This window comes from Phoxinus phoxinus (genome assembly GCF_949152265.1).
Source record: "Phoxinus phoxinus genome assembly, chromosome: 24".
Classification (NCBI taxonomy): Eukaryota; Metazoa; Chordata; class Actinopteri; order Cypriniformes; family Leuciscidae; genus Phoxinus; species Phoxinus phoxinus.
In genome coordinates, this window is record NC_136899.1 from 13,641,585 (window position 1) to 13,655,794 (window position 14,210).

The 14,210-nt window shown below is 37.6% G+C and overlaps 1 protein-coding gene across 1 annotated transcript; it reads right to left on the bottom strand.

Annotated features, from left to right (window-relative positions):
• Window positions 1–3,316: 3,316 nt before the first annotated feature.
• socs6a (suppressor of cytokine signaling 6a) lies at window positions 3,317–10,631 on the bottom strand. The gene is made up of 2 exons (XM_079601332.1): window positions 10,247–10,631; window positions 3,317–7,913 (listed from the first exon to the last, which is right to left on the bottom strand). Exon 2 carries the CDS (start codon window positions 7,794–7,796, stop codon window positions 6,219–6,221), a length of 1,578 nt encoding a protein of 525 aa, XP_079457458.1. The 5' UTR covers window positions 7,797–7,913; window positions 10,247–10,631; the 3' UTR covers window positions 3,317–6,218.
• Window positions 10,632–14,210: the final 3,579 nt, after the last annotated feature.

A 14,210-nucleotide genomic window follows, 5' to 3' on the forward strand; every position in this document is an offset into this window, starting at 1 on the left:
AAATAAAAACGTATGCAATCAGGGTATATGAAGAGTAATGCCAAAAGGAAACAAAATCAGCAAAACGGTGCGGGAGAGAAGGAGAAATCGGCGACCCCTCAATCCGGTCTGGAGAACTTTTTAAAGCCCAAGATGCTGGAGGCAAATCACACGCGATATGCCACACCTGTGCTCCGCTCACCTGTAGGGGAGACATAATTACAGAGGAGGAGCCGACAGATCCGTAACAGAGGTCCAATGTTGTTTTGAACCCCATTGACTTTCATTGCATGTCCAAAAGCAGTTGAAACAAGAAGCGAGCCATATCCAGATACTTTTTTGATAAGCAATCAATCACCTGGCAACCACCCAGAACATCCTAGCAACCGTATATTAGCAACATGTTTAAAAACAACTCACTTAGCAAACACATAACAACATCCTAGGATTGTGGCTTGAGGATTGTATTTAATTGATCATGCAATTTTTTTTTAGGTTGACTTACCCTCTAATGCTTATTGGCATTAATATATCACATTGAATTTCACTAATACACCAACTCACACTTTTGTAATGACCAAATCTCAACATAATTTTTCCTAAATTCAATTGTGGTATTTAAAGTCCCCCTGTAGTCAATAATTGTATACCTTAAAACTCATCTTTGATCACCAAAATGTTACATTTGAAAAAAAAAATCATTGAGAATTTTTTTTTTTATTCATGCCTTAAAATACCTTGAATGTAACTACACCTTGCCTAATTCAGTAAATTAGTAAACGTGGTTCTATTAATATGCAAATTAGCCCCGGCTCCACTCACGCCAGCTCAGAGATCCACTTGTTGACGTGATTGGTTACAAGGTAGTTTTGTGACGTCAGAAACACCTGCGATTTCAAACCCCGTTTTTGAGAGTCTTTGATTCATTGCAGTTTTAATGAGAAAATCAACAATGGTGTTTACTTATGAATTTGCACATGGTTTGTCTTAAAGCATATTAAAACACCACATAGACATATAAACAACATATGATTTTCACCACATGGGGACTTTGACATAATTTATTTATTTTTGTTTTATTTTGAATTTATCGAAAATAGTAGCCTATAGAATTTTAATATAATTTAATATCAGTAATTGGCCACAACAAAGAACTCTCCAAAAATAATTGTAAAGTACTTGTAATACACCCCATATCTACAGAGCCTAAAGGGACATGGGATGAGATGGAAAGAAAAAATATGTCAATGCTTTTGCATTCGCTCGCAAAATGTTTGCGTTGCCCCGAAAAACACAGAGAAAATGTGCGTTCAATTGCAAAGAACACTGAAGGTTTGCGAGCAAACGCAAAGTTTCTTGGGGGACCGGAAAGAAGCCAAAAGCTTTGAAATATATATTTTTCCTCCCATTACCATGCCCCTTTAGAGGCTCCGCACATATCCATTTAAAAGCATCAAATAGGCCTACAACAAAAACTGACATGAGACGAAATTAAACATTGAACAAACAAACTGGCAGAACCCCAGAACCAAGCCATTGTCAAAAACAACAAAACACATAAAATGGCATTAATTGATTAATTAATTATGCTCAGTAAATAAGTTATGAGTGCAGGTTACCCATAGCTTCAGTGGTGATTAGACCTTTGGCATGGGATCACAGGCTGTTCTCAGAAGTGAACCTTTAGTACCCCACAAATAAAAACATCTGGTGCCAGCAGGCACTTTGGGTCTCATCATTATGCTGCAGACCAAAGTTCCTTCTGCCATGTCATTTTAAAGCCATAGCTGTGTTCACTGGGTAATTTGAGTTGTCTTCATCATCCGCTGACAAATGGAACTTCATGCAGAGGACCAGATGGCAAGGCTAACTCATAAATCTACAAAATAAGACATTTGATTGATGACTTACGGGATAAAGAAACACTCCCAGTAAAAAACAAACCGAACAGCGATTCTTTCCTCTAATTGAAACTGACGTAACACCAGCAAATATAGAGCGATTCAAATTTAATTTGGGCTTCTCAACAGTACAGCTAATGAACTCCAAGTCATGAATATTTTTGAGTTAAATCAGTTTTTGTACTCAGGACAAAAATTGACCCAACAGTATGTGAAACGCATATTAAACAGTGTTGAAGTTCTTACCTAAACAATGGGAGGTTAACAGACGGAGGCTTTGAAAACACAGTATGACAGATCCATAGTACCGACTGTATCCTGGAGCAGAATATGTACTGAATATCAAAACAAACCTACTCTTATTTTCACACAGAAAGTTTGACTCACTCGGTTTGGCACATTTAAAAGGACGTGCTATTTCATGAGGGTGGCATCCTAGTGTGACAAGTTATCACCACCTTACCATGAATAAAACATCTTGCACCCAGAAAAAGAATAAATATGTGCCTGTACCTTAAGAGTCCACATTGAAGAACTAAGTACATTCTATATTTTTCTGATTAGGAGCCCAAACTGTACAAATACACACCCGACTATTGTCCGCCTAACAAAAGTTAGCAGATTCCAAAATCATTTGTCAACGATAATCTTTTTTTCTGAGAAACAAACCAAAATAAATGAGATAGGCTATATGTGTGTGTGTGTGTGTGTGTAAAGGGGCATTTACACAACACCAACTAAAAACGGGAAACTTTTAATGCGTTTTGGATGTTCATTTCAAGTTTTTGAAAACAATAGCGTTATATAGTCTCCATGTAAACTACAAAAAAGCTACTTAGTGAAAACGGTGATGCATATAGGCTACTTATTACGTGTTCAGTCTGTGTAGTGTTTCTTTACAAATTGACATTGCTAACCACTGGCCTGTTATGCAAAATACTGAATTCTTCTGTCATTTTTGCTCATGCGAAACATTTGTTATCCGTACATTGTCGTCGTGAAAACGGAGCCTAAATGGAATACAGTACAAAACAAAGCTTTGAATAGTGTTTTAAATGTATAATTTTACCAGCAGATACAAACGTATACGTTTTGGCCATTCATTTACATAACAGCGTTTTTGTCGCAAACATTTGCAAACGCGTTTCAAAGTGCAAGATTTTGAAAACGACACCAACAGTTACTGTCGAAACGCAAATTTGTGATTGTGAAAACGTTGACATCATGTATACATAGTGTTTCTTTACAAAGTGACATCGCCAACTATTGGCCTAACATGTGTAACAAGCATTTTTAGTCATTCGTGGATCTGTGTGAACGAGATCGCTTTGAGAACATTGTCAACTATGTGAAAATTAATTAAAAAAAACACAAAGGAAAACCATTTCCATTTTTAGTTACAATGTTGTTGTGTAAATGAAATACAGTACAGAATACAGATTTGAATAAGTTTTTTATTCATAATTTATACCAGCAGATACAAAAATGTTTTAATTGTATCCAAATGTGCAAGAAAACACAATTGGTACTTTCATTAATTCAAATTAACAACAAACAAGAACTGACTTTGGAAAACTGACCATGTAAACTGTAGTGAGCAGACCCTTCTCAACAAAAAGGACTGAATTCAGAGCATTATCATCACTGATTAAAAACGTTGACTACAATTTTTGCATCTGACTTTCTCAAGACTATACCAAAGTCATGTGAATACATAGGCCTATATCTATAGGTGACATTCTATCTCCCCCATTTTGTAATTAAAAAGGCAATCATAATCGTAAAGCAGCACAAATGTGTATGACACATTAAAGAAATACATTTGTAAAATTGTACCAAGATGTTTAAGAAAGAGATATAAACAAAGAAACTAATTTGTACTAAATACATCATGTAAACATTCACCTTCATTCGCAGCACAAGGACAACATAACATGGATATCAGAAAAATAGATATTTCAGTGAAGCTTGTTAAGTGCTCAACTGTCATCGGTTCAAAATACTTCAGCAATCCGAACAAGAGACATCTAACGACATACAAACAAGGTCATGAAAATTATAATTGAACATGATGGACTCCCGTCAACTTTTTTTTCCTTTTTTGAAACATGCTCACACACACTGAACATTTTCAGTGTTTATCTAATTATGCCACACATCTGGGAAAAACAAAAGAAATTCAATGTACATTGCAGTCAAACACTCAAGTTCACATTTATTTTTTGCATTAGTCGACTTCCACATTCTGGTAAATGCATTTTCAACGGATTGAAAATCTTGTGCCTTGCCTAAGACATTCCTCTTTTTGTTGCTTACTTGTCCACTCTCTCACTCTCAAACACACAATTTAGGTGATTCTTCTGACATCCAACAACTGACATCCAACAAAAACCCTTCATTTAATGGGAAAATGGCAGCTTTTGCCCATTCAAATACAGCATTTAAAATAAGCTCCTTTCAGTTGTGTAAAGGAGCGATTCCCGCCTCAAACTGTTCCCTCATACGCATCACATAAAACATTATTCGCTGAAGGAATGAACTCTATGGGTTGTTTTCACTAATAAATATTAAAGATGGCAAACCGTTTATTTGACAGCTAACCTTCAAAGTCTCCCCAAGGTGTCTCACGAATACTTTCCGCGGCATTGTTCACCAGTTTCTGTGAACGCCACTTGGCACTTTAAAAAAAAAAAAAGAAGGCCCTTAAAAGCCTTGGACCATGTGTGGTGTGAAAACCGCAAATAGAAAGATCTGGCTGATTCACACACATTCAATATGCCAGCTAAAGAGACATTTATAAGCTCCCGTTTGCTGATTATCCCAATCTAGTCCAAAGCCAACCGGTGTCGACTTGTATGAGGACAGTGCACATGCAAAACCATTTCATGTCAAATTTATCCCAGCATTTAAATAATGCACATAAACCACTAACTCTCACAAAATATGAGCTACCGATGACTGACGATTTCTCCTATTTGAAGCCCTATTAAAGCCCTCTTTAAAGGATAGATGAGCAACACAATTCCCTTTCAGGTGACAAGAAAGAGGATAGGTGGTGTGGGGAAAACAATGCACAACAGATGAATTCTCAAATATCTGAATGCAACATTTTTGGCTTGAAGCAGTGTTTATGGAATATTGACAGGCTGACATGCTGCTATTATGGAGGGCAGAGGGTGAGGAAAGCCTGCTGTCGGTTCTGCGAGGGGGAAAAATCTCCCATAAATCACTCAAGAACTTATGAATGCATAACTCATTTGGGATATTTGCAGATTAATTGAATGTTTGGTTATGGTTCAAGTATAAACAAGCCATTTAAGGTGAAATGTTTCTATAAAAACTGTGCTTTTGGGTTTGGTAGGTTGTTGCGAACAATTCTTGGCATTATTTTCTTCTCTCAGCCAGAGCTTCTACAACAGCGACTGATGGCAATCATTCCAGCACTAGAATATGAAATACTTGAAATGTTGTTAAAAAAAAAAGAAGAGGTTTGTGAACAATTACAAATCTTTACTTAATGTAAATGAACCAAAAATGATTTAGACAGAACAGAATACTGTGTGAACCACGCTATACAATATAAATAAAAAAACTAAACCTCTTTTGTTCTTACCCGCTCCCTTTATGTATAACATCACAGATTTGTGGCATTCTATATGTATTCTTCTATAACATTTGTTTTAGATGTGATTCACAGTCCTTTCTTTCTGGCCTTCTCATACCTGACTGACGGAATTTGTTGTTGCACAGATCTACAAAAGTCTAATGGACGAATAAATGATTTACTGTAAACCTCCAATAAATGTAGAATATTAATGCTAAATAAATACTTATTCTCTTACAAAAGTTGTCTGCTGATATTTGACGATAACTGTATTCCACTAAAATTCTGTCATCCAGCATATTCACAAATTTCATTAAAAGTACCGATTTGTAGAAGAAAAACTACCAAACCCTGACAAAAACGTGGCTGACATCTTATTTCTAGAAAGGACCAAGTTCCTTTTAAAGGTGCAATCGCATTTACCATTGTTCAGCAAATTTTTGCCAGCAAAATCCTAGCTAGTATTCGTATTAGCATTACTGCAGTCAATATGAATATGTGTATTAGGCATCGCATCAAAAATCCTGACTGGTTGTTGGACATCACTCGGAAAAAGCCTTGCGAAACGTAAAACACTGAATCTGAGCAACAACAAATGCACTATTCATTTCTGAGGGAAGATCGGATAATCAACTTATGCGACTGATCACTTGACCTCCATACATGTAAACTGTTTTAAGAATGCGTCACTCAACAAAAAGTGCAATTTACCACCATATCCCACAACAGTTCGTTCAGTAGTGCTTCTCCTGCAAATAATCTTTCATTTTGTTTGGTAAAGGCAGTTTCTGAATCAGATCTATCCGTGTGTACTGTCGAATGACGAAGCGACAAAGATATTGCAGCGAACGGACTTGCATGAACCGCGAGACAGGATTGGTCAACCGAACGGGGTACGTGGCGGACCCCGGCAGACGGGATCTGGAGTAACAGAAAGCGCCATTTTCGGAGTCTTTTATAGAGTGCTCGATGAGATCTACGATAGAAGTGTGACCTTCTACGTCAGGCTGCTCATAAAAGCTAAATCTGCCATTCGAGTGTTCGATCCTGGTGTGAAGCGTCTTTCCCTGTGACCGAAAGCTCAAACTGAGGAGATAGCGATCGTCTGAACTGTCCCTCACCAAAAAAGAGCCATCTGGAAGGTTGATGAGCTTCTCCTCTGCCTCCCATCGAGTTATAGGTCCCCAGTACCAACCCTGTTTGGCCAGTTTTTTAAGTTCCTCCGTAAGGCTTGTGACAACCATGGGTCCGCTGGTTTGGAAAGAATCGTACACCCTGCTAACACCAGGAGCGGAATTGGGGTCAAAGTTCAGGTGATGCCTCATTCTCTCTACAACATGAGAGTCTGCACCACTGAACCCAGAGAGGGTTCTTGGAATATCGTTGGTGGAAAGAGGTGACAGTGAGGGAGAAAATAAAGGTGTGTCTGCTCTGGAATTGGAAAGGACCATTGACGGAGTACCAGGAAGGTGTCCGTTCACCGCCTGCTCCATGAGAATGTCTGGCAGCACGAGATTGTGGTCATCCGGGCACTGGTCCACGTGCACAGAGTCGGATTCGACCTGATCGACCACTTCCATTGGCGAGGGGCCATCTAAGCAGAAGGACTGGGACGAATTTGGGTACATTCCCTCATCTAAAGGCATTGTGTATTGGATGTAGTCCTGAGGTGTGAGTCCAATAGGCACGTGATCCTCAATGTTCAAATGCAAGCTACCACTCTGAGTCTCCATGTCCTTCAGAGACTGGCTCTGATCCTGGAACAGACCTTCTATTTGGATGTCATGGAACTCCTTTCTCATGCCATTGAGGGAGGGACTGGGGTTGGGGGAGTGGACCATAGCTTTGACCTTCACCTCCATCTTGATGCAAGCCTCCTCCGAGCTGACAGGTCGGAAAGGCCACGGAGAAGGGCTGTAATGATGGCTTCGGAGGGACGAGGATCTTAAGGGACGCTGGGCTTTGACTTCATTAAAGCTTATCGGGACTGACGAGGAAGAGAACGTGTCATCATCATCTCCAGAGCCTACCGCAGAGGAACCTCCTTTAACTTTTGCTTTCTGTTTGGTAGACAGTCTCCTCTTTAGAGTGCCCATAAGACTCTCGCTCTTGGATCGGTTCTTATGACCCTTCTCATCCTCCCCATTAAGATCACAACCTACCAGCCCTTTGGTGTAACAGCCTCCAAAGAGAGAGTCATCCTTGGCAAACTCAGCTGCTAAAGATGGCTGCTGGAGCATGACGAAATCCCCATCTTCTTTGCCCTTTATGTTCAGTGACTTTCTGATCGTCTTCAGACTGATCTTCTTCATCCTTGTACACCCCAGGTGAGGGCATGGGATGGTCTTATCTGCTGACCGATGAAGGCTAACCTAGTCCGGCCATGTGACTTGAGAACGTCAATCATGTGAACGCCAAGCCTTTGTCATCTGCAAAAGGTGAGATAAAAAACATCATGAAAAAGTGAACTAACCACTAAGAGTGCAGAGTACTCAAAGTGGTTGACCCATAAATGGCATGTTTTTCCTGTTTGGCCGATACATGATACAGATACATGACATGAGCACCCATTTTAAGTCTTCATTACTTTTCGTCATTATTTAAGAGTTCTGTATAATAATACAAAGGTAAACTTTATAACCATTTAATATACCCTTGAGTTTGACATTCAGAAAATACACATTTATATTGAAATTTAATCATTTCCATTCCGAGGACGAGAATCCATGAACCGCATTTTTGGATTGTTGTCTAAAGCAGCACGATGTATTGAAACCATTTAAAACCATACTATAACATAGTGCTATTGTGAATTCACAAAGCCAGCGATTCAATTAAATAAATATATGCCCTGCGTGTTTAATGTGCTTTAATTATTTACATGCGCGTAGATAACGGGCGTCTCAGAGTCGTTCAGTTCGCAGTAAATGCTGCTCCACATGAACTGTTATCATTTACAATGTGTTGAACTCAAACTCCATCTCTCCATATGCTGAGAGTTTGGTTGGCTTATAATGTTCATCTGGGAACGCCATTTCATCAGATTTGTAATTTAAATTATTTATAAACCTACGCCAACACAGGAGAATACATCAATATGCGTCTAAATATGCAAATGGTTTATAATTTCAAAATAAAAGTTTAAAACCTCGCTCTGAGTTTTGTTTTGATGTCCACATATTCTTGTGGATTTAGCATTTCTATCATAAAGAAGAGGCAAATATTACAGATTAAGTTAACATTTGAATTAAATGTCATTTGGCCAATATTAAAGTTGTCATGAAATCAAAATTGACAGTATTAACTTTATCGCACATTACTAGTCTTGGGGTAAACAATTAACCCGTGCAAGTTAATACACAGAAAAAAATAGTTTGTAACGGTAATCTTTAATCAAAATCTGAAAAGTTGCTTCTGCTCTGGAATGGCGTTCCGTCTCTATTGACGTCAGTTTGACGGCTTGGGTTGAATATCCTTAACCACTCTCCTCCAACCGTCAGTCTGCTATGAGTGAGGGATGGAGAGGAGGTGTGCTAAAATAAAACCCCTCCCTCTATAAAATGTTCCGTTTCACTTGATAATACGTCACAACACTGAAGTAAAGTCGGCTGCAACTTCCGGTTCACGTGGACTTTAAACAAGGATTTGATCTGCTGTAAAGTGGAACAACAAAAACACCAGGCCGGTGGTGCCCTCTGCAGGCATTTGTCATAATATAAACAATCAACTTATGTACATTATGTATTATGTATTTTAACAGTGTTATTCTATAAAACCATATGATTACTTGCTTTTAATACTTTATTTAAACCTAAAATGATTGCCTCATTGTTATGTATTTTAAGTCATTTTAAAGGCTATTGTTTGCTAAAATAAAAATAAAATAGTTGTTAGTGACAGCCCAAAATGAAAGCCCATAATATAGAGCAATGATTAAACTGACTGGAACTACGGTCTTAATGCACACCTTCCAGCCAGTCAGAATTGAGTTTTCAGGCAGACCATAGTATAAGCTATTATATTTAGGCTTGGTTTCACCGACAGGGCTTAGATTAAACCAAGATTAGGCTTTAGTTGAATTAGGACATTTAAGTAGCTTTAAGCTTGTATAAACATGCTTTATAAAAAAACATAACTGATGTGCATCTAGAGACAAAACAATGGCTCTGACATATTATTTTAAGATGTAAGTGCAAGTTGCTTTCAGAATAAGACAGCTCAAACATGCATTTTTGTCTAGGACTAGGCTTAAACCTGGGGAAATGTTATACTGTCAGATGTTTCATGTTTTAGCCTACTTAAATTGTATTATGGTCAAATCAACATGAGGGTTAGACAGGCAGTAACAAATTATTTGTTTATATAAAACCAACAAATCAGTTTACACATTCTTCCTAACATTTAAAACCAGACATACAGACATATGTTCATATGTTCATCAAAATCAGCAGTTTACAGCAGAACTGACACAGGCCTTTATCAACACACTTAGCCTAAATATGTTACAACAGCATCTAACTCAATAACTTATAGAGCAACATAGAACCAAAAACTAAAAGGCTGAAGTTTCATCAATTATAAAATAAAAAAATAAAATACGTTTGGACAATCAGATAAATCTTTGTAACTTTGTCTCGCAAAATAAACAGGCCTGGAGTGAGCTGAATTAGCTAACGTTAGCAGGCTACGGGACATTCATCGTGTCGGACACAAATAGAGAGTGTAAATATGCACGTACATTCAACAAATTACGTCCACTTACCACTTTAAACAGAGTTTAACCCACCGCTCTCGTTTCAGAAAGATGGATCTGGGTCGAACATGTCCGTAGATCTGACGACGAGGGTTGCATTTAGCATTATCGTGCTAATAATAGACTGCTAGCTGCTAAGCTAATCCAGCAACAGCTCTCTCACTCGAACAAGAGCTGCTTTACTACATTAAAACCCACTACTCGTGGTCTGTCATCGTCTCATGCACGCAAGGAGCCGAGGCTGTTTTCTCCTCGTCTGTATTTGCCAGTTTGACGAGAGAAACATTCCTTTAATTTTTCAAGACAGCTCCATTTCTTTCTTCCTCTTTTTTTGTGCTAGCTAGCCACTTTGGCTGCAACCTGTTCCTCTCCCTCTTCCTTTGTTGACTGTTGCATTATGGGAAAAGACTCTGAAAGGATAACAAGAGGGAGGAGGGTCTGCTGGTCAACTTATCTATATACATTTATATATCAGTGGTCTGGACTCAGATTGATTTATTTGTTGATTGTGAAATAACCAACATAAACACGTAAATCACATCTGTTATGCAACAAACCATGACTTTTACAACGACACTTTGAATATGCAGCAGATTATTTATTACTATTCAAGTGCTTATTGTATTATATCTTAATTGTGATATTATATTATGTGAAATAATGCATATGCAGGGGAGAGTGCCAGGGTTATGCTGTAACTCGGGGTCAGTTAACTTACACTACACTGTCAGTGTAACAAGTCAGAAAATAACTATGGTGATTTCATTAATAATATCACACACTCGCATCACCTTTTTGAGCTCACTGGAGAAGTGGCATGCGACTGTGAGCAACGTTGTACATTTTATGATCCAAAAAAAGGACAGTAAATATTTACTACCAAGATTATTTTTTTGCCTTGCAATTGTATTATAGATGCAATTATTTGACTTACGTAATATAATTCTATAGTTTAATTTGATGCTTTGCATTCATGCTAACTTCAAACCCACATGCTATGTATAACAGTTAGCTATATGTTATGGCTGTTTGGGGTGGGGATAGTTGTAACAGTTCATTAAAATGCTACAACCAACCTATAATGATTCCAATGAGTGCAGTTATCAATCACACTCTTTTAAAGCAAAGTCACATGAGTTTTTTTGTTGCACATGTGGGGATTTATGTGGTAAATGTGCTTTCATCTTGGTTTATGCATGTCGTCTTATCAGATAAAAAACATCCGCCTCATTTGAGTGCATCCTTTTTTGTGTGCAAATTTTCAGAATTGACATACCTCTCATTCTTGCATCTATCCACAGCTAGTGTTACAACTCACACCTGTAGTGAGGTACGTAGATTGTAACAACTGAACTCTTTGTATTTGACATTAACTCACATAATCTGTGGTTGTAGTACTAGTCCAAGTGAGTTTTATTTTGTAGTTGACAAATGTGGCTATAGTGTATCAAAGTTTGAGAGTTCTAGCACAAACAACCATTGATGTCTATCTGTCTGTCGTTTTGTCTGTCTGTCTGACTGTCTGTCCATATCTATCTATCTATCTATCTATCTATCTATCTATCTATCTATCTATCTATCTATCTATCTATCTATCTATCTATCTATCTATCTATCTATCTATCTATCTATCTATCTATCTATCTATCTATCTACCTGTCTATTTATTTAATGTGAAATAGCCAACTTAAATAGTCCTAAATTTACATTTGTTGTGCATCAAGCCATCACATAATATTATAATTGACTAAGTTTGACACTTTGAATAGGCTATGCAGCAGATTATTTATTACCTATATTCAAGTATTTATTAAACTGTGTATTATTATAAACGGTGTATTTGTGTATTATGTAAAATATGCTATAAAGAGTGTCAGGATTTGATTGTTTGTTCGTTTTACACATCTGCAAATTTGGTGGATAACAAGTCTACAACAGAGTTCACAGAAGAATAATCACAGAATCTTATTCAAATTAAGATCTAATCACATAATACAGTAAATGGTGTTAACCATTAACACTGTTATATTTTAGGGAATTAATTTTTGGGAATTCATGCTAACGTTTCACTCAAATTGTAATGCTATAATAAGTAAATTTTTTATGTTTTTTTTTTTTATTAGAAAAAATGTGAATTGAATTATTCACTAAATCTATTTACTTGTTTTTTTTCCCACAGTATGTTGTGTTATGTTCTGGGGGTGGGATTTAAAAACATACACAATCAGATGATGTTTCTAAGTGTTTGACCATTTTTTTATATCATTATTTGTATAATTTATTTAGCCTATATTTATGAATATTTTGTCAGATAGCGATCTCTTTTTCGAAATGCTGCACTGTTATTAGAGACAAAGCATGAACTTCAAGTAATTCATCGGTGGCCTAATTAGTGTCAGTATTGTTTTAAAGTGGGTAATTGTGTTTACTGCTGTTGGGCTAATTTGAGCCTCACACTCTGAGATGCTGTTTCCCCCTCCCTTTAAGTTAACCTGTCAAGTTAATAAAATGCCTTGGTGAACCTGCTGGAGCTCTTTGTGCAGAGACAGCCTCAGCAAAGAGTCTAATTACATGCCCCTATTAAGGCTTATCAAGCTGAACCACATTATATCCAGAGAGGAGGAGAGAACCTGTTTTCGTTAAAAGAGCACAGTCATGCTTATAAAGTGAATCCGGATCTTTATATAAAAACAGACTTTTTTTGTATGCACATTGCATGCTTTCTATGTTTTTCAAAGCAGGAGATTATCATTTGTCATATCTTATATGATTTCCCCCTATTTTGTATGAAAGCTGCATGAGCCAGAAATGATTTGCTCAATATGTCTGCAGCATCTCTCACATTGATTTAGTCCTTCAGCTTGACTGTTTTCGCTAGGGGGGTGGTTGTCAGAGGTCCCTCGGTGCCCACCCTAATATCTTCAACACTTGCAGTGGAGCGGAAGACGTGTATTACAGACATGTCAGACAGTGATGGTACCAGTGGGACCACTTGGGTTTTTGTTGTCTGAGATTACTTGGCTCTTGCTCTCCGGTCCGGGGTCATTTATTGGATTGATCATGTTTACCTCTTTAGCGTATGCCTTCTTTCTTTCCTTTCAAGTCAACAAGTGCATGCTCCGGATGCATTAGCATGCGGGAAAGGCGATCCGCGAGCTAGTCCTTCAAAACCTCTGCTCGCTCCACATGGAGAGTCCTTAAAGGGTCTGAGAGAGTTTGCATTAATTGCACCTGAAACAGCTGGAGCCGCACAGAATGTAATGAGTCAGCTATACGACTCGAGCTGAATGCAATTACCATGTGCTCAAAAACAACATAAATCACCATCCATATTTAACCTACTTTAGCTTGTAAAACATGTTTTGCTCGTTGTCTTTAAACTGAGTCTATCCTTTTTGGGTCGTTTGGGTGTTAATGTGCTTTGAAGAAGTCTGAGGATTGTGTCGGGAATGAACTCTTTGAATAAGCGTGCTTATAATAATGATGGCCTGGTTGTGAAATGTTAAAATATGATGTGCTGGAGGCATGTCTGTTATGTAACTTTGACATGCACTTTCTGTTTTTACTTCAGCCTTTTTGTCCAGCTTTATTGACCCACTTCATCGACATCAAACTAGACATGTTTGTGTTTTTACATTCATTTTATGCTGGATATTATTTAGGATCAATAAAATAGCCTTTAATTGAAATTATTTATGGTGCGTTCATCATGTCGGAAAGACTGTATTCATGTATCATAATCTATGTTCCATACACAATATTTTTATGTGCATTTTGGGATATCGGATAAAAAAATGCTGGATGGAAATACCATCAAAAAAGTAATTTGACTGCGCGATGGGATGACATAAATGTGCGTTCACGTCATGTTGTAATTACAGGAACAATTCTGAACTTTAAAAAGCCTTCACGTGCATGTAGAACTTGAAATTAGAACATGCAAACTCGTAATTTTCTGATAGCTACGACCACG